The sequence below is a fragment of the Schistocerca nitens genome, chromosome 2 (genome assembly GCF_023898315.1).
Source record: "Schistocerca nitens isolate TAMUIC-IGC-003100 chromosome 2, iqSchNite1.1, whole genome shotgun sequence".
Lineage (NCBI taxonomy): Eukaryota > Metazoa > Arthropoda > Insecta > Orthoptera > Acrididae > Schistocerca > Schistocerca nitens.
This window is the reverse complement of record NC_064615.1, coordinates 191,524,622-191,545,770: the sequence shown is the minus strand read 5'-3', so window position 1 is coordinate 191,545,770 and position 21,149 is coordinate 191,524,622. Positions and strand designations below refer to the sequence as shown.

General features: G+C 43.8%; 1 protein-coding gene across 1 annotated transcript in view; it reads left to right on the top strand.

Moving 5' to 3' along the window:
• The window catches only part of LOC126234312 (proteasome subunit alpha type-7-1), a 60,372-nt gene extending 40,057 nt beyond the window's left edge, over positions 1-20,315 (top strand). The window contains exons 3-6 of the mRNA XM_049942998.1: positions 2,132-2,245; positions 6,706-6,839; positions 7,954-8,136; positions 20,136-20,315. Of these exons, the coding sequence (XP_049798955.1) occupies positions 2,132-2,245; positions 6,706-6,839; positions 7,954-8,136; positions 20,136-20,225 (521 nt within the window). The 3' untranslated portion in view covers positions 20,226-20,315. The remainder of the gene's footprint in view (positions 1-2,131; positions 2,246-6,705; positions 6,840-7,953; positions 8,137-20,135) is intronic.
• The last annotated feature ends 834 nt before the right edge of the window (positions 20,316-21,149 follow it).

Below are 21,149 nucleotides of genomic sequence, written 5' to 3'. Positions count from 1 at the left end.
TTGATCTGAGTTTTAAAGCATGTCCTTTGTCCCTGTGTCCTCCACCCTAGGACTTATAGGTTGGAGGTTTTAATATGTTGCAGAGTGGCTGGCTTCTCCTTTTTTATTCTCACCGTCAGCCAGCCATGGTAATCTGCTTACTTGTTTTTAATCTCCTCTCCCAGTTTCTTGCTTCTCTCTTTGGTTTTCTTGTCCTGTTTTGTCCATTGTAGTGTTTAGTCCTGTAACCCCCCTCAGTCAGTCAGTCAGTCAGTTTGTTTACCTCAAATTGATGATGTGCTGGCTTTGGCAGCCTGTTTGCTTGTGTTGCAGAAAAAATGGGGGGGGGGGGGGGATGTAGTATGTGGAGTAAAGAAAGATTAAAGAAACAAAAGTATTATTCCCATAGCAACTATTCCCAGTTGACACACTACGGAACATGTCTCACTGTATATATTGCTGTCTTTTTCTTTTTTCTCCATGTGGTATTGTATTCTTTGATTTGTTCTACATTACAGTACAACCTTTGCACAGAATGTAATGTAAAAAAAAAAAATCATGGTGAAAGCATCCACAAGCCTCCCTGTTCTTGGTGTACACGCTTGAACGCTTGCACAAGCACGCAAAATGAAAATTCTGTCAAGCATGAAGCTTCTTGTACAGTTCTAATGCTGGTGCAAATTTATCCTACACACACTCAAGTGTGCTTGGACTAGCACACATGTACATGCATCCTTGTCCAGCAGGCAGTTTTATTTGCGGTTGACTTAAGTTGTTACCCTACAGCCATTTTAATTATAGACACAACTACACAGGAAAGTAGCAGTTATCAAAAAGTGCTGGTATCTTTCAACAGATAGACAGTATCATAACTTGTTATTCCTGAAGCAAATTTACAGTGACATTCTTTCCTGTGATACCAACCAACTCATAACTAATGGGAAAGATGCATAAACTAGTACTCCCTCCCAGGCCTTGAAAAAAATTAAGCTCCTTTTTTTGTCTGGCCTTGAATTATGGACTACCACTTCTCGTGTACTGAGATGGGAAGTACCCAGTGTCCTAGTCTGTCGTCTCCCACCCTCATCTATTGTCTCCCACCTATCGTGCTGGAAAGCCAACAGCCACAGTGAAATGTTCCTGGAAATGTAGTCACTGCAGCTTGAGAACCTAGCAGCATTTTGAATTTCCTTGAGAGTATGATTTGCATTTGCTGTCTGGATTTGGTTGGGATTCTTTCACTACACATTCAATTCTTTGTTAATTTAGTTCATGTATAACACTTCCTCATCCATCATGAAGTTATTGACACAATGCGAGGCAAATGGACGAGGTCTAGCAGAAATCATTGGTGAACAGAAGATGTGTTAAATTTTATCAAAAGGAAACTTCAGTTGAGAAAACTGTTCAGTAACATAGTGACAGAATAGTTGGTTACTTCTTACCTTCAGGAGGCAAAATACAATACAGTAGGAACTACTCTTAGATTTGGGAACCTGTATTATCTTCCTTCTTCAAGAAGGATCAAAGAATTAGTTGGAGAAGGCTGGAAAGATGGAGTAGATCTCTCATTCCCATGTTAAGAGGGGACCTGCCTCCCTGTAATTCTTCTTTAATATTTTACCTCCCTCAGTCCTGTCCCCCATCCCTCCCACCTCCCTTCTCCATTCTTGTTCTAATTTTTGCTCTGGATAGTTCATATTTTATCACCCAGTAGCTTCACTACAATTTATCATCTCTTAACCTACCATTTACTAACAGTGCATGAGTAATAGTGTTCCATAATTTGGAAATTATCTGTTAGATCATTGTTACAGGAGTTTCCCCCTCTGCCATTTGTGCGTCTTATTACGGAGTTTTGCAGTGCCAGAATCACTAGCTGTAGTGAAGATTTCCTTAAAGGATCCCATTGATCACCAGAATCTTTTGTCAGTTCATGTAATTGACATTGATATCAAAGAGGAACTAAGTATAAAGTTAATATTGTCATTGCATTGGCACCAACTCAGCTATAAGTGCAGTTTGGTTTTTTCAACAGCGTTTATCTAAATGTGTTAAATTATGTGCAGTGGTAAAACTAACTTCTTTCATGCCAGTATATCAGAAAGTAATTATTATAAGCACATTTATTTATTATTATTTTTCTTTACAGGTTTGACTGCTGATGCTAGAATACTGATAAACCGAGCCCAGATTGAGTGCCAGTCTCATAAGTTGACAGTGGAAGATCCTGTTACATTAGAATATATCACTCGCTACATTGCAGGTAAGTGCCTTTTCTCTTCTTATCACTTATTTATAGCACAATTTCTGGAACTGCATAAACATTAGTAGAGATTGAATGAGGGCATGTGCTTATTGCTGGTGTTGATACAAAAATTCTTGTGAAACAACTAGTGGAGATCAGAATCAAAATCCAGAGAGATGGGGCAGCTTGACAAAAGCCAACCATTTCAAATCAAACATTGCTTCCTACACAGCTTATTGCCCATTAAACACCACGTTTGCAATGACAAGGGTACCTGTCAGTGTAATGGAATTCTCATCCAAAATCTTTGATAACTGACACCATGCCATCCAGCTTTGTCCAAAAACAATTCCCCTGTGCCTCATCCTGTATGCACTAAACACTCCTTACACATATGCTGACCTGTGCCTCCTTTTTTTTGCATGTGAGGACATTGACTGCAAATCATTGTCCTCAGAGATAAGGAACAGCTGATAGAATATTGTCCACCACTACACCACTTGTGTTCCTGCCCCCCTCTTGCCCCCCCCCCTCTCCCCCTCTCCCCCTCTCCCCCTCTCCCCCTCTCCCCCTCTCCCCCTCTCCCCCTCTCCCCCTCTCCCCCTCCCCCCCTCTCCCCCCTCTCCCCCCTCTCCCCCTCTCCCCCTCTCCCCCTCTCCCCCTCTCCCCCTCTCCCCCTCTCCCCCCTCTCCCCCTCTCCCCCTCTCCCCCCTCTCCCCCCTCTCCCCCCTCTCCCCCCTCTCCCCCCTCTCCCCCCTCTCCCCCCTCTCCCCCCTCTCCCCCCCTCTCCCCCCTCTCCCCCCCTCTCCCCCCTCTCCCCCCCTCTCCCCCCTCTCCCCCCTCTCCCCCTCTCCCCCCTCTCCCCCCCTCTCCCCCCCTCTCCCCCCTCTCCCCCCCTCTCCCCCCCTCTCCCCCCTCTCCCCCCTCTCCCCCCTCTCCCCCCTCTCCCCCCTCTCCCCCCTCTCCCCCCTCTCCCCCCTCTCCCCCCTCTCCCCCTCTCCCCCCTCTCCCCCCTCTCCCCCCGTCTCCCCCCGTCTCCCCCATCCTCTCCCCCCCCCTCTCGCGCCCCCCCTCTCGCGCCCCCCCTCTCGCGCCCCCCCTCTCGCGCCCCCCCTCTCGCGCCCCCCCTCTCGCGCCCCCCCTCTCGCGCCCCCCCTCTCGCGCCCCCCCCTCTCGCCGCCCCCCCTCTCGCCGCCCCCCCTCTCGCCGCCCCCCCCTCTCGCCGCCCCCCCCTCGCGCCACCCCCCCCTCGCGCCACCCCCTCTCGCGCCCCCCCTCTCGCCACCCCCTCTCGCGCCCCCCCTCTCGCCACCCCCTCTCGCGCCCCCCCTCTCCCCCACCTCCAAGAGTCTTATCTCAGTCTAAAGCTGCTTTCACACTGATGACTTTGTTGTGGTGATCCAGCTGGTGCAGTGAATGTGGTTGTATCACTGGGCACACATCTGAACTGTGCACCTGAAGCTCTATGGCGTGAGCTATCTGCATGAACGGGTGAGCCAGTTACTAAATGTAATCTGATGAGGAGGCATTGCTTTTTGTTTTGTTGCTGAAAAGAAAATGCAGATGTCAACAAAATCTGTAAACCTTGTTTCCTGAATCACAAATTACAGGACAACATTCTGTTTCAGTGATAAAAATTTCCACTTTCAAAGTTACTTTTGCAGCTGGAAAGTGCACAAAATTCTTTAAAATGACTCGGGGGAAATACACTTCAGTTGACAGTGACAAAGCGTGACATGCACAACACAGCCCGATGAGGTGACAACTGTTTACCCTCTCCCTCTGAAACCTAGCTGTCAGGTCTCTAAATGTGATTAAGTGGCAGACGTGATTGAATTGTCGTGGCGGGGACCGGCAGTTGCACAATGGATCGTACGGTCAAATCACCAGTGAGGCCTTACAAGAAGAGTGTGTTAAATGAAGACTGTGGACAGGCCACATGGGCAAGTCACACAACTAAATCTCCATGTAAGGAATGTAAGAAGCACATTGTTGCAAGGCCTCACTTAATACATCCAACCAACACTTCCTATTTCAGTTCCGTTGGTGGCATTTGCTGTGCCATCAGCAGCATCGAGCTGGGAAAGCAGCCACACTAGACAGCAACAACTTACTGTAACCACTAAGCAATATTCTACCTCAGTATGACTACAAAGTAAACTATTCAGTGGGTTAATGGCAATTGCCAATCTGTGGCTAAGAGCTAATACCCAGATGTTGAACATGCTGCTCAGTGTAAAGTGTGATGAGCTTGTCTCTTATGTCGACAGCTCACATCATCTGGACATGCCTCTCCACCCTTCTTCTTCTTCTTCTTCTTCTTCTTCCGAAAGTGGTAATCATGATTTTATAATATATCTGTGTGAGGTATGAAATCCAAATTCCAAACTGTTGCCCATTATGTATACACTGTGAACAAACATGTTTGGATACTACTCTGAATGTGTCCTCTCTGTTATTAGGCTATGTATCATTGTCATAAACACATGTTCTGTCAGAGTGAGGCACTCGAAGGAGTTGGATTTCTACCTACATCCTGCTTAATGATATTGTAATAACCAAAATGGGGAAGTCAACCACCTACCTTCCGTATTTACGTGAATCTAAGCCGCACTTTTTTCCGGTTTTTGTAATCCAAAAAACCACCTGCGGCTTAGAATAGAGTGCAAAGCCAGTGGAAATTCTGAAAAAAGTTGGTGGGTGCCGCCACAACTTACTTCTGCCGTCGAATATATATGTAGCGCTACACAGGCATGCTTTGTAGGCACAAAGATAAATACTGGCGCCAAAACCTCTGCGTCAGTAAATAAATTTAAAAAAAAGGTGGAAGACGAGCTATTTTCAATGTACTACGAATATCCGACTGGCAAGACTGTTTGGGATGTTTGTCAATATGGCCAACTCTATGTTCTGAATTTTTTCCTATCTGTGAGAAGAGATGGTTGCTATAATAGGAACTTTTATAAATTGTGAATCGCATGCAGTATTCTCGTCACCATAAGAATAATACGCATATAAACATTTTGCCATGTATTGTTTCATGTTTGCTGCTATCTCATTTAAATCTGGTCTGCCTAATAAACTACGAAACTAGAGTGAGACAACAGCAAACGCGGAAGAATATACATGTCATGTTTATATTCGTATTATTCTTATGCTTAATAGTGATACAGTCAGAAATGAAGCACGGCAATTGACTAGATTTTTAAATCTAAGATGACTCTAATTTCTGTGCAGAATGTAATGTACTACAGAGGCGCCTGCAAAGATTTTCAAACGGAGAAACATTTTCGCTAAACTCTCGTTCAGAACATCTTCTATCATACGCAGTCTATTTTTTGGTTCTTGTTGATCATTATCAAAGAAAGCAGCAGTGTAAGTAACAATAAATAGCAGTTTCTTGCTTAGAGTGACGTAAACACCTTTAACAAAGAAAACTGCGCTTATCAGATCAAAGAAAAATAAGCTATCAATTCAAACCAGACGAAGCACGTGGAAAAGGAAGGGTACCCGTATAAATACGGACGGAGCGCCTGACGCATAGCAATGGCTACCTGGTAAAGCTTAACTGCTAACTTAAGATTTGAACCAAACTACTGTAGCTGTCTCCAGAATGAGATTTTCACTCTGCAGCGGAATGTGCACTGATATGAAACTTCCTGGCAGATTAAAACTGTGTGCCCGAGCGAGATTCGAACTCGGGACCTTTGCCTTTCGCGGGCAAGTGCTCTACCATCTGAGCTACCGAAGCACGACTCACGCCCGGTACTCACAGCTTTACTTCTGCCAGTATCTCGTCTCCTACCTTCCAAACTTTACTGTAGCTGTATCGTCATTCGTTCGACCTAAATTTTGTCTCATATTACAGTGGACCAACTTTGTTTCGATTTGGAGATGCGGCCTATAATGTTCTCTCCCCTTGAATTTCGAGTCTCAAGTTTCAGGTGCAGCTTAGATTCGGGAAAATATTTTTTCCTTGATTTCGAGTCTCATTTTTCAGGTGCGGCTTAGATTCGAGTAAATACGGTAAATCTGTTTGATGTGTGGTGTAAAGAAACATAAAACAGCACAGAGATGGTCCCAGCTTTCATGATACTGGTTTTTTCCTAACTAATGTGTGCATTCTCATTTGGGAAAAAAAAGGTTGGTGTAAGAGCTCTTTTTAAAAGCAAAAAGTTCTTAAGGCTTATATATTGTGCTTGCATTCATTGGAAGTTCATCATTCGGTGTTGCTAATCTACACTTATGCAGTGTTAATTGGCAACATGAGAATATTATTGGGATTAATAAGATTTATTAACTTAATTTGCAAATAATGAATCTTTTTTTAGAAGCTTACAAGGAAAAAAACAGTTATCAGTAAATTGAAGGACAAGATGAAAAGTCAACAAAATACATCCTTCAGTTGCATAGTAATACTGTAAGCAAAGGAATGAAGATATACTTATGGTAATGATCACACAAAACTATATTTGTAGGTTTGAAGCAAAAATACACCCAGAGCAATGGACGACGACCATTTGGAATATCATGTCTTCTTGCTGGCTTTGACTATGATGGATCGCCGCATTTGTACCAAACAGAACCATCGGGCATTTACTATGAATGGAAGGTAATGTGCAGAACTATGTTATCTATTTCGCAAATTTTCCTCAGTAATGTCTATAAATCAAACTTAAATTATGATGTAAACTAGGTAAAAACATTTAAAATGTAAAGTTATCTTACTCAGCTACACAAAAACACAAGCATTAAAGTGATTAATCAATTCCGTTGTCCTTGCAGACTCATAATTACACATTGCTCACAGTTTCAATGAGGTGCCAATCTGTTATAGACTGTGGCATTTTTCTCTGGCAAGTTCTAAGTCATAAATTTGAGCATAATATTGTATGATTTGTTGATTTCTTCATTGTTGCAACATGTTCAGGTGGCATGCTTTGTATTGAGAGGGTGTGGTGCTGATGTTCAGTGAGTTCCACTCCTCATACGGAACATGAAGTATGGTCTTGTAAGAAATTTCAGTCTTGCTTGAGCACTACCCATTTCTTGTGACAATACAGAAATACTTACTCTTACATGTTCTGTGCACATGTCAAGACAAGGAAGGAACAAACTGTTTCCCACTGCATACATCATGGGTTAAGAACAAGACCTTAGAATTAGAATAACCCACACGCTACTTTCCATGCACTGTCTATGATGAGCTTGAAGTGGGGTAAAATAATGCTGAAGCCAAGGCATTGTTTTCAGACAACATTACACAAGACTAAGAACTTACTCAAAATGAACAACACATTTACCTTGTATATACCAATTGAAAAGGGTCAACTAGGACAAAATTAATGGAGGAAAACAGTGATAAGATACATTGCTGCTAAGACTGAAATATTGAATTTTGGTGAATAACGTGTGGTTGCAGATAAGAGATTTAGTGTGTAAGTATTACAGTGGAAAAGTATTTATTTATATATCTTTAGCAGTTTCTAACTCTATCTCTGTGACCAAGCTGTCAAGAAGGCATTAAACACTAAATGACATAAAGGTTCAGTATTCTAAAAACTGCTGATATTTCATATGGGAAATAAGATTGATCAGTTTTCCAATGTAATAGCCATATTAGAACATAGGGATCTTTTACACGTGTGATCATGCATTTGTGGGGGAGGATGGGCTCACTATACAGTATTTGATAAATTCTGATATTTGATGTTCTGTGTTTTCAGGCCAATGCCACAGGTCGTAGTGCGAAGACAGTTAGAGAATTTTTGGAGAAATATTATACTCCAGAGGTTGTGTCCACAGAAAGAGGCACTGTCAAGTTAGCAATTAGGGCACTGTTGGAAGTTGTGCAGTCAGGAAGAAAAAATCTGGAGATCGCTGTGATGCATCAAGGAAAGCCTATGCAGGTGTGTACCTTTCCAGTCATTAATATTTTATGCTACAGGTTATTAGTAAACAGCCTTATAAAGTGCACATGTATTTGGTTGTGTTAAGTTTATTCTGTAATTTACATGTATAGATTTGTTGATAGTGTGTATATTACACTTAAAACATTTTGTATGTAAGTATGTAATTAGTAAATAATCATGTAGGTAAATAGTTACCATTAGTTCTTGGTATTTTGTGTACCAGTTTTCAGTTGTCTGATACATTTACCACAACATGTTTTGTGATTATGGTAGCTCTTTATCAAGTGCTATAAAACAAAGAAACAAATCAGTACATTGCAATACTATGCATACTAACAACCACATAAATGTCTATGCTATCCAGCAATGAAACATAACTTACTCTCCCATTAGGTGCTGTTGACATTAAAAAGTCAGCAGCAAGTGTATATTGTCAGACATAAAACTCTTTCATGAACATTTGATATTAGTGCATATATCGGCTCAGTTGTGAAGTACAGGCAGCCGTCTCAACCTATTAAAGATAGTACTACCTCATAAAGAATGTATCATAGCCCACATTGATGCCACTAGCTACCATAAAATCTTTTTTGAACTGTGTGTTGAGTCCTAGCAAATAAAAACCAATACTGCACTTGTGCTACAATACAGGGTTATTACAAATGATTGAAGTGATTTCACAGCTCTACAATAACTTTATTATTTGAGATATTTTCACAATGCTTTGCACACACATACAAAAACTCAGTTTTTTTAGGCATTCACAAATGTTTGATATGTGCCCCTTTAGTGATTCGGCAAGACATCAATCCGATAATCAAGTTCCTCCCACACTCGGCGCAGCATGTCCCCATCAATGAGTTCGAAAGCATCGTTGATGTGAGCTCGCAGTTCTGGCACGTTTCTTGGTAGAGGAGGTTTAAACACTGAATCTTTCACATAACCCCACAGAAAGAAATCGCATGGGGTTAAGTCGGGAAAGCGTGGAGGCCATGACATGAATTGCTGATCATGATCTCCACCACGACCGATCCATCGGTTTTCCAATCTCCTGTTTAAGAAATGCCGAACATCATGATGGAAGTGCGGTGGAGCACCATCCTGTTGAAAGATGAAGTCGGCGCTGTCGGTCTCCAGTTGTGGCAGGAGCCAATTTTCCAGCATGTCCAGATACACGTGTCCTGTAACGTTTTTTTCGCAGAAGAAAAAGGGGCCGTAAACATTAAACCGTGAGATTGCACAACTTAACTTTTGGTGAATTGCGAATTTGCTGCACGAATGCATGAGGATTCTCTACCGCCCAGATTCGCACATTGTGTCTGTTCACTTCACCATTAAGAAAAAATTTTGCTTCATCACTGAAAACAAGTTTCGCACTGAACGCATCCTCTTCCATGAGCTGTTGCAACCGCGCCGAAAATTCAAAGTGTTTGACTTTGTCATCGGGTGTCAGGGCTTGTAGCAGTTGTAAACAGTAAGGCTTCTGCTTTAGCCTTTTCCGTAAGATTTTCCAAACCGTCGGCTGTGGTACGTTTAGCTCCCTGCTTGCTTTATTCGTCGACTTCTGCGGGCTACGCATGAAACTTGCCCGCAAGCGTTCAACCGTTTCTTCACTCACTGCTGACCGACCCATTGATTTCCCCTTACAGAGGCATCCAGAAGCTTTAAACTGCGCATACCATCACCGAATGGAGTTAGCAGTTGGTGGATCTTTGTTGAACTTTGTCCTGAAGTGTCGTTGCCCTGTTATGACTGACTGATGTGAGTGCATTTCAAGCACGACATACGCTTTCTCGGCTCCTGTCGCCATTTTGTCTCACTGCGCTCTCGAGCGCTCTGGCGGCAGAAACCTGAAGCGGCTTCAGCCGAACAAAACTTTGAGTTCTTCTAAGTATCTGTAGTGTGTCGTGACCATATGTCAATGAATGGAGCTACAGTGAATTTATGAAATCGCTTCAATCATTTGTAACAGCCCTGTATGTGCATCCACATAGAATGACCAACAGGACACATTAAAATTTAACACTTCTAACTGCACTGAAGTGCCAAAGAAACTGGTATAGGCATGCTTATTCAAATACAGAGATATGTAAACAGGCAGAATATGGCACTTTGGTCAATGCCTATATAACACAAAAAGTGTCTGGCACAGTTTTTAGATTGGTTATTGCTGCTACAGTGGCAGATTTTCAAGATTTAAGTGAGTTTGAACGTGGTATTATAGTTAGTACATGTGCGATGGGACACATCATCTCTGAGGTAGCAGTCAAGTTGGTATTTTCCTGTGCGATCATTTCATGAGTGTACTGTGAATGTCAGGAATCTGGCAAAACGTAAAATCTCCGACATTGATTCAGCCGCAAAAAGATCCTGCAAGAACGGGACCAACAATGACTGAAGAGAATTGTTCAACATGATAGAACTGCAATTCTTTTGCAAATTGCTGCAACTTTCAATTCTGGGCCATCAACAAGTGTCAGCATGTGAAACATTCAACAAAACATGGTCGATATGGGCTTTTGGAGCTGAAGGTCCACTTAGGTACAGTTGATGACTGCACAACACAAAGATTTATGCCTCGCCTGGGCCTGTCAACAACAACATTGGACTGTTGATGACTGGAAACATGTTGCCTGGTCTAATGAGTCTCATTCCAAATTGTACTGACAGATGGATATGTATGGGTGTGGAGACAACCTCATGAATCCATGGATGCTGCATGTCAGCAGAGAACTGTTCAAGCTGGTGGAAGCTCTTTAATGGAGTGGGGTGCGTGCTGTTGGAGTGATATGTGGCCTTGATATGTGTAGATATTACTCGTAACAGGTGACACTTGCATAAGCATCCTGCCTGATCACTTGCAGCTTTTCATTCCATTGTACATTCCGATGGACTTGGGCAATTTCAGCAGGACAATGTGACACCCCACACATCCAGAATTGCTACAGCTTGGCTCCAGGAACACTCTTCTGAGTTTACACTTCCACTGGTCACTTAACTCCCCAGACATTAACATTTTGAGCATATCTGGGGTGCCTTGCAACATGCTATTCAGAAGAGATCTCCACCCCTTCGTACTCTTATGGATTTATGAGCAGCCCTGCAGGATTCGTGGGGTCAGTTCCACCCAGCACTACTTCAGACATTAGTCAACTCCATGCCATGCCATGTCGTGTTGTAGCACTTCAGTGTGCTCGCGGGGGCCCTTACACAACATTAGGCAGGTGTACCAATTTCTTTGGCTCTTCAGTGAGTGTAGAATAAGTTGGTGGTTGCTTTTCAAGGAGGAAATTGCTGAAGTGGGCCGAGAAATGCCCTTTTGGCAAATCTGTCTCCTCATTTAATACACGGACACAGTCTTCTCTTAAAATGCAAAAAAATTCAACTTCCTCGATGCTGCTATGCTACAAATGCTGCTTATTCTTCAGTTGCTTAACCACTGTTGATGAGCCATTCTCCTTATCATCATTCTCTTTAAACCTTATTTTAAAGTTTCTTCCCATTTTTCCCTACGCACACACAATCTTTACTCTTTCTTTCATAAACTACGATTCCCCCTACCCTACCCCCACCCCCTCCCAGTTCTCTGCTGTGCCAATCTTATGCTTCAGCCTTAGCTCCAATGAATTGTCTATCCGGGATGCAGTTTTAACCTCTTTGTTGTTAAACAACCTTGCCAATTTATGACAGATAATCTCCCAATATGGCATGACTGTACTTTTGTGGATTTTTTGTGTTTTGTCAGTTCTATGCCCTACCGAAATAAAAACAGCAAATAGTGGCAGAAAATGGTTTCGATGTTGGTTTAATATTTAGGATTGAGGCAGCCTTAGGACACGGAAACCAGTAAAGCAAGAAAATTCCACAGAAATATGTCATGCCAGTTGGGGAATTATCAGTGAGGTTATTTAAAACAAAGAGGCTAAAATTGTATTCAGGATGGACAAGAAACTGAAACAGAGGCTGAAGGGTAAGATAGGCACAAGGGAAAATTTGATGGAGAAAGTAGGAGATTATGCAATAAACCATCAGGGTTGTGAAATGAAGTATGTGGGGAAAATGTGAAACTTTAAAGAGAATAATTATAAAGAGAATTGATCATCAGCAATGACCATGCAACTGAAGAATGAGCAGCATTTATTGAGTAGCATCAGACAACATGAGTATATTGTACTTTGAACAAAACAGATGGTTGCTATCAGATTTAGAGGGAGTTAAGATTTTTTGCATTTTAAGAGATGAATGTGTCAGTGTGCTAAATAAGAAGACAGAAGTGTCAAAAGAGCATTTCTTGGTCCACTTCAACGATGTCCTCCTCGAAAAGCAGCCACCATTTTATTCTACTGAGTGGTGTTAGATTTCAGTGTGTCCCGTTGGTCATTTTATATGGATGCACACATTGCAGTATAAGTACAGTATTGGTTTTTAGTATTTGCTAGGACTAGACACAATGTTCAAAGTTTTTACAATAGACAGTAGCATCAATTTGGGCTGTGGTAGAGGGTTTACGAGATAGTACTATCTTTGGTAGGTTAAGGCAGCTGCCTTCAGTTTACAACTGAGCCTTATGAGAGTATTATGCACCAACATGAGTTGTTCAAGGAAGAGTTTTGTGTTTGACAATGCATGTTTGCTGCTGACGTTTTACTTTTGACAGTACCTAATGGGACAGAAACATCGATGTATGTTACACTGCTGGACAATGTAGATATTTACATGGTTGTCAGTATGTTTAGTATTGCAGTGTATTGATTTATGTCCTTGTCTTGTAGCACTTGATAATAGGACAACATAATCATGGTACATGTTGTGATAAATATCACACATCTGACAACTAGGGCATAACTTTCTCACTATTGATGCATGAGGCAGTTGTACGATGGCTTGATAACAGATAAATAGTTCCCCCCCAGGGGGTCCACAACTCTTTTGTGGATACGTAAGTAGCGAGCACGGGACCCCGAGCTAATGTGGCCCTCCTTCCTTTCCGGGCTGCATACCTTCCTTTTCCGCATCCCCCCCCCCCCCCCCACCACCACCACCACCACCACCACCGCCTCTTCCCTTCCCTTTTTCCCCCTCTGGGAGTATGTTTTCTGCCTACGTCCGGAGAGACGGACACTCGAAAATGTAACATGTTCTTCGCTTTCTCTGCTTGCAAGTCTTCAGCCTTCCTTTGTCCTTCTCTTTTCCTTACCTCTTCAATTTACCTTTTTCTCCGCTGCGGCGTTTGAGACCTCACTTCTTTCCTTTCCCTTTCTTTGTTTTTCCCTTTCTCTTTTTCCTCCCTGTGCGCTTCTGAAGGCCGACCCACGCATTTTCATCCGTAGCCAGTGACGGGGTAACGCATAATTCCCCGCCCCGGGTAGACAGGTAGGACACGTACGTACCCCCTGGTAACGGCCAGGCCCAGGGAGGGGTGATTACCCGAGCTGATACCTTCCAAAAGTGCTGATTGGTCCCTCCGTCCGTTTCTCGGGAGGTGTCACCTAAGGTGGGAGTGCCCTCAGAGAGGGCCCCCACAAGGGAGGAGCGTGCCATCGGAGGCGCCAGTAATCATGGGGGATACTTCTGCAATGGTTTCCTCATATACTACTATGTCTGCTCACAAGCGTAAGTTCAATGAGTCTCAGCCACAGGCAGTTCTTCCACCGTTGCCACAGTTCCTTGTTGTTTCTGTCTGACGAAGGTCACGACTTCTCCACCAACCCTTTCATTATTCAGAAAGGTGTTGACGCAATTGCAGGTCCTGTAAAGTCTTGTTCCAGATTACGAAATGGCACCTTGTTGTTAGAAACAGTCAGTGCCCTCCAGGCACAAAAATTGCTGCGTACTTCACTGCTACACACCTTCCCTGTCCAGGTGGAAACGCACCGCACTTTAAATTCCTCACGTGGGGTCGTTTATACTCGCTCCCTCAATGGATTGTCCGAGGAAATTCAACACTACCTGTCTGACCAGGGTGTAACGGCTGTTCATCGAGTCATGAAAATGGTTGACACGAACATCGTTCCAACCCGTACTGTCTTCTTGACATTTGACAGAGTTCAACTCCCATTGAAAATAAAAGCGGGCGATGATATAATTTCCGTTCGCCCTTACATCCTAAACCCTACGCGTTGCTATCGGTGTCAGCAGTTCAATCATACCAGCCAGTCCTGTTCCAATCCGGCCAGATGTGTTACGTGTGGCAAGGTTGCCCATGAGGGTGCTTGTCCACCTCCATCCCCTTGTTGCATCAACTGTATGGGTGACCACACAGCTTCCTCTAGCGATTGCCCCATTTTTAAAGGCAAAAAGCTCATTCAGGAAATCAGAGTGAAGGAAAAGGTGTCGACCTTTGCTGCTCGAAAATTATTCGCCAGTCAAAAGCCCACTGTGCCTCGGACAGGTAAATACAGCACTGTCCTTGCCTCTCCTCGGCCAACAAAGGAGGCGGCCACGCAGACTTATGATCTCACCTTTAGTGCCACAGTCGTCAGATCAGTCAGCGCAAAGATCGCCCGTTCAACCTCCCCACTTCCGCCTGCTCACTCTAGGGCACACCCTTCATCAGGTTCTGCTAAATCTCGAGCCCAAAAGTCAGACACCCGGACTTCCAAAAAAGAGCCTACTCGCGAAGATTTTTTACGTACCCCAACTTCGCACCCATCGGTTCCTCCTTCATCTAAACATCCTGTTTCCAAGAAGGCTAGTAAGAAACCCAGTTCCTCTCCTTCTCTGCCACGGCGTGTTTCATCTACAGCACCACCTGGCGGTAACCGCCCTCAACCGTCTTCTGTGTCGCCGAGGCACACTGCTGGCGGCCGATGAACCAGCCGATTGCTGGTGGCAGGAGCTGCTCCTGAACAACCTATGGATCAGGATCTTCTGCCTTCAGCTGAATTCTGTTCCACGCTGTTGGTCGCAAGCTCTGAGCAGTCGTTGAGTTGACGGCAACCTTGGTCACACTCTTCCATTTTCTGTCCACCCTATGTCCATTATCCATTGGAATATCTGCGGCATTCGAGCCAATCGGGATGAATTGTCCATCCTCTTACGATCCTACTCGCCGATCATCTTCTGTCTTCAGGAAACAAAGTTGCGTCCCCACGACTGCTTTGTTTTCCCCCATTTTCAGTCAGTGCGATTTGATCTCCTCTCTGTTGAAGGCACTCCAGCACATGGACTCATGAGTCTTCTCCATGATACTCTCCATTACCACCCAATCCCCTTAAACACTTCCTTCCAAGCAGTCGCTGTCCGTCTTTCCCTTTCTGGATACACCTTCTCTCTTTGTACTGTATACATTCCATCGTCCACACCAATGGCACGAGCTGATCTCCTTAATCTCCTTGGTCAGCTTCGGCCCCCCCTATTTGCTGGTTGGGGACTTCAATGCCCACCACCCGCTTTGGGGATCTCCACATCCTTGTCCGCGTGGCTCACTATTGATAGACGCCTTCCACCAAGCGGATCTTGTTTGCCTCAACACTGGGGACCCTACTTTTTTGTCTGCCTCCACGACAAATTGCTCTCATTTGGACCTTCCGGTCGGTACTGTTCCGTTAGCTTGACGCTTCGAATGGTTCGCTCTTGCTGATACACACTCGAGTGACCACTTTCCATGTGTCCTTCGATTGCAGCCACAACTGCCATATATGCGCCCGCGACACTGGAAGTTTGCCCAAGATGATTGGACACTTTTTTCGTCTCTAGTGACATTCGATGACCGTCACTTTCCTAGCGTCGACGATGAGGTCACTCATATTACAGACTCTCCACAGCTGCGGAACGTTCAATACCTCGCACCTCCGAATTGCCCCCCCCCCCCCCCCCCCCCCCAGTTCCTTGGTGAAACGAGGCATGCTGTGACGCAATACGTGAGCGGTGACATACTCTTTGCGTTTTCGGACACCATCCTACTTTGGCCAACTGTATCCGCTATAAGCAGTTCAGTGCGCGAAGCCGTCGCATCATCCGCGATAGCAAGAAGGCAAGCTGGGACTTCTTTACTAGCTCATTTAACACCTTCACTCCCTCCTCGGAAGTTTGGAGTCGGATTCGATGGTTGTCTGGCGCACCTAGTTTCTCCCCGGTCTCTGGGCTCACTGTCGCGCATGATACATTAGTAGACCCCGTCGCAATTTCTAACTCATTGGGTCAACACTTTGCTGAGATTTCGAGCTCTTCAAATTACCCGCCAACGTTTCTCCCGAATAAACGTGCAGTGGAAGTGCAGCCTCTTGCTTTCTCCTCTCACAATCGCGAAAGCTACAATACTGTTTTCTCCATGCGGTAACTCCAAAATGCACTCTCTTCTCGCTCCTCCGCCCCAGGACTGGCTGTTATCCACATACAAATGTTGCTGCATTTATCATACCATAGTCTGCATTACCTCCTTCGCCTTTATAATTGAATTTGGACCGACAGTACTCTTCCCCGACGGTGACGGAAAGCTATCGTCGTTCCTGTTCCGAAACCTGGAAAGGACAAACATCTCCCATCTAGCTATCGCCCCATTGCTCTCACGAGTAGTGTATGTAAGGTTTTGGTGCGTATGGTGAATTGCCGTTTAGCTTGGTGGCTGGAGTCCCGCAGTCTAACACCTGCCCAATGCGGTTTCCGAAAGCATCGTTCTGCAGTTGACCATCTTGTTGCTCTCTCCACTTATATCATTAACAATTTTCTCCGGAAACGCCAAACAGTAGCAATATTTTTTGATCTGGAGAGAGCATACGATACCTGTTGGAGGACAGACATCCTCCGCACACTGTTCTCTTGAACTTCCGCGGTCGGTTGCCCCTTTTTCTTCGCGAATTTATGGCAGAGCGCACATTTAGAGTGCAGGTGAACACTACTCTCTCCCGTACTTTCTCCCAAGAAAACGGGGTACCCCAGGGCTCCGTGCTAAGTGTTGTACTGTTTGCTATTGCCATAAATCCAATTATGGATTGTCTCCTTCCTGATGTGTCGGGCTCCCTCTTTGTGGACGATTTTGTGATCTATTACAGCTCTCAACGGACCAGCCTTCTTGAACGACGTCTTCAAGGATGTCTCGATCGCCTCCACTCTTGGAGCATCGAAACCGGCTTCCACTTTTCTCCCAGTAAGACCGTTTGTGTTAATTTTTGGCGTTGTACAGAGATTCTTCCACCTTCCTTACATCTAGGACCTGTCAACCTTCCGTTTTCGGACGTTGCTAAATTCTTGGGTCTCATGTTTGACAGAAAGCTGTGCTGGTCCTCCCACGTTTCCTATCTTTCAGCTCGCTGTCTGCGATCCCTCAACACCCTCCGTGTCCTGAATTGTACCTCCTGGGGAGCGGACCGAGTGGTCCTTCTCCGCCTCTATCGCGCCTTAGTGCACTCGAAATTGTACTATAGAAGCATAGTTTACTCCTCTGCTCGGCCGTCTATTCTTCGGGGTCTCGACTCTATCCACCACCGTGGATTATGTTTAGTGTCTGGAGCTTTTTACACCAGCCCTGTGGAAAGCCTTTATGCTGAGACTGCTGAACCTCCGCTGTCCAATCGGCGAGCTGTCCTTCTGAGTCGTTATGCTAGCCATCTGTCTTCCATGACTGCAAATCCAGCCCATGACATTTTTTTCGACATCTTGGATTTAGGGTATGCAGGCTGCCCTTCCTCCTCACTACCACCGGGAGTCCGCTTCCGTCAACTGCTCCACTCTCTTTCCTTCCACTTTCCTAAAACTTTCTTGACAGCTTGGGGTACAGCACCGCCTTGGCTCCCACCCCGGACCTGCCTGCTCCGTGACCTTTGTCAGTTTCCCAAGGATGGTACCCCTTCACTTGTTTATCGTCGGGCGTTTTCTGCTCTATGTGCACAAATGAAGGAAGCCACATTTATTTACACTGATGGCTCAAAAACATCGTTAGGTGTAGGGAGTGCCTACATTGTTGGCGACACCCCTAATTGGTTTGTTCGGTTTATACTGCGGAGCTTTACGCTGTTCTCCAGGCTGTCCAATACATCCGTCCCCATCAGCGGATACAGTATGTTATCTGTTCAGATTATCTCAGCTCTCTCCTCAGTCTCCAAGCTCTCTACCCTATTCACCCTCTGGTCCACCGGATTCAGGACTGCCTAAGCTTGCTTCACTTGGGGGGCGTCTCTGTGGCGTTCCTCTGGATCACAGGACACGTTGGTATCTGTGGAAATGAGGCGGCCGATATAGCGGCCAAGGCTGCAGTCTCTCTTCTTCGGCCAGCTATTCGCACGATTCCCTTCGCCAATCTACGGAGTGTTTTATGTCGTTGTGTTGTTCTTTTATGGCATGCACATTGGTCGACACTTCCCCATAATAAATTGCGGGACGTGAAAGCTGTTCCCCGTGTTTGGACCTCTTCCTCCCGAACGCGTCGTCGGGAGGAGGTAATTTTAACTAGACTCCGGATAGGGCACTGTCTTTTTAGCCATCGACATCTTCTAAGTGGCGATCCTCCCCCACTCTGTCCTCACTGCTCTCAGCCGTGGACGGTTGGACGGTAAGACACCTTTTAATTGAGTGCCCCTATTTTACTCCGTTATGCGCCCGTCTACAGCTGTCGCCTGATATATCTTCCACTTTAGCAGATGACACGCGCTCAGCCGATCGCGTTCTCGAGTTTATTAGTGCCAGTGAGATGACGTCAGTCATTTGAAGCTCTTTTTGGGGACAACCAACCCCCTTCTATAGTGGTTTTTTAAGCTTTCCATCTGTTTTTAGTTTCTACAATTTTTTGAGTTTCATTCCCATTGCAGCTGGTTTCCAGTTTCGTTTTTTTTTTTTTTTTTACTTTTTCCTAAGTCACAGACCGGCCACTAATGACCGTAGCAGTTTTGCGCCCTAAAACCATAAAAAAAAAAAAAAGTTTGCAATTATAGATATGAAATTTCTTTGTACTGCTCGTGTGTAATGGTTGTTAGCAAATAATATGGTAGTGTTTGTGTGATTAGTATGTATGCTGTTAGCTGTCCTGCTTCACACCAATATTGAGGAACAGTCTGCGTAATTCTGAATAATTCACATGTTATTCAGGTTTACTTCTTTAAATTCCATTAATGTGCTATCCTTTAATCTTTCCTTTTTTAATCTGAATTAATTTTTGGTATCCTTGTCAACACAATACATTCTCATCAGTTCCCATGCAGCTCACAACTGGTTTTTGATATATGAAAGTACTATCTTCAAAAAATTAAGCACTTGGGAAGAAATCAGCAGTTGCTGAACTGCGTATTGTCTCTCAAATTCAAAATACTGTTTGTTGAAATTAAAATCTTGCCCCTTGCTTCTGAGTAGAAATTAGTGTTTAAGAACAACTTCAACCAGAACTGTGATCTTAGTATGCTATTACCTTAGTATCACAAGGAAGTGAGCTCACGAGACAAAGAAGACAGAAATTTTCTGAATTGTTTATGTTGCTAGAACAGTGCTGGCACCACCAATGCGTACATTGTCACAGTCTCTGGCAGCATGATGTAATGATGCCATACTCCAATCATTAAGAAGCCTCCTATGGGCTGTAAATAATTGCCCTGACAGTCAGGTGCTCCTGGCAAAGACAATGGAGAATTCTGTCAAAAATTCAAGATTTTACCCAAATGTAATGTGGCAGGTATACCAAGAATGTTTTGAACAGACAGCAGTTTCAATGTTGTTGTTTCAGTAGGGTAATGAGTTGGGTATTATCAGTAGAAATAAAGCATTTTTCTCAGAGTTCTAAGCATAAAGAGCTTTGTTTATCAAGAAGCCTAAGCTGCATAGTAGAAATACCGTTGGAAAAAAAAATTATTTAACTTAAGCTTAGAAAAATCATTTTCATATCTTGATGAACAAAAAGTTTTGATTTTACTTAGCTTTGATTTTACTTTTATGAGAGAAATATGCAGTGGACACAAAGATCAGTACTTTTGTCTGTATACTTCACTTGAGGATCTCAATGGATCTAGAGTGCTTTGTTATATTAAACAAATTTAGTCTCAAAGTAACACAGTATTAATCTTTAATTTCAGATGTTAGATGCTGACAAAATAGAAGAATATGTGGTGGAAATTGAAAAAGAAAAGGAAGAAGAAGCTGAGAAAAAGAAGCAAAAGAAGTGAGCTTTATTTGTTGAAAGGGAAAACCATCTTTCTCTCATTTGTGTCTTGAATTTCATTTTTGTGTGAAAATAAAAAAAAAAACTTGCTTAATGTTGTTTTGGAGATTCTGAATTTTTTCCAGTCATAGAAATGACTGAATTTTACTTGTGTTCCATTATTTCACATTTTTACAATCCTACATTTGACTTCAGTTATGAGATACAGTAACACTGTGCTATCTTGTGGGGACATCATGCGTTACACAGCAACTGAAAGATAAATGCGCACTTTCAGCGACGTCCAGGATAAGAAGACATTCAAGAAAATCCAGAATTATATCTACATGGTTTTCAGCTAATGCAAATTAAGTGAAAAGTATCTTCTCCTTCCACATTTGTTAATTTTTCTGTCAAGCATCTGGATGCCTTGCTTTGGTGTAATGCTTTTTAACTAGAAAACAGTATGAATTCTGATTGTTGAGATAGGGACGGAAATTGGTTTTCTGACAAAATGTAGAAAGAATAAAGTTGAAAAGGAGGGAGGTTCAGGCTTGGCCATATGGATTAGGCTACCTTGTATATCCATATTTCCAAATAGTGATTTATTCTTCCAACAGTTATAATTTTTCTTTCTCCAGTGTTTAGTGAAATATTTTAACCATTGATTTAAAGTGATCTTCTATATTATTTTTCACCTTTGTGAGCCAAAACTGTACGACTACTGCCCACAGCAAGACTGAATGTAGTCTGGTGCTGCTGCAGGTATATGATGTGATTAGTAAAGTGTATAAACAGAGCAGAGATGAATCAAGAATTATTCTCCCAACAATACGGGACACACATAGGGAAAACCACTGATGTAAGTGATGTTGACAAAGGGTAGATCATTATATAGCTCAGCACATGGGAACAAGCACCAAGGAAACAGCGAAGCTAGTCAGCTATT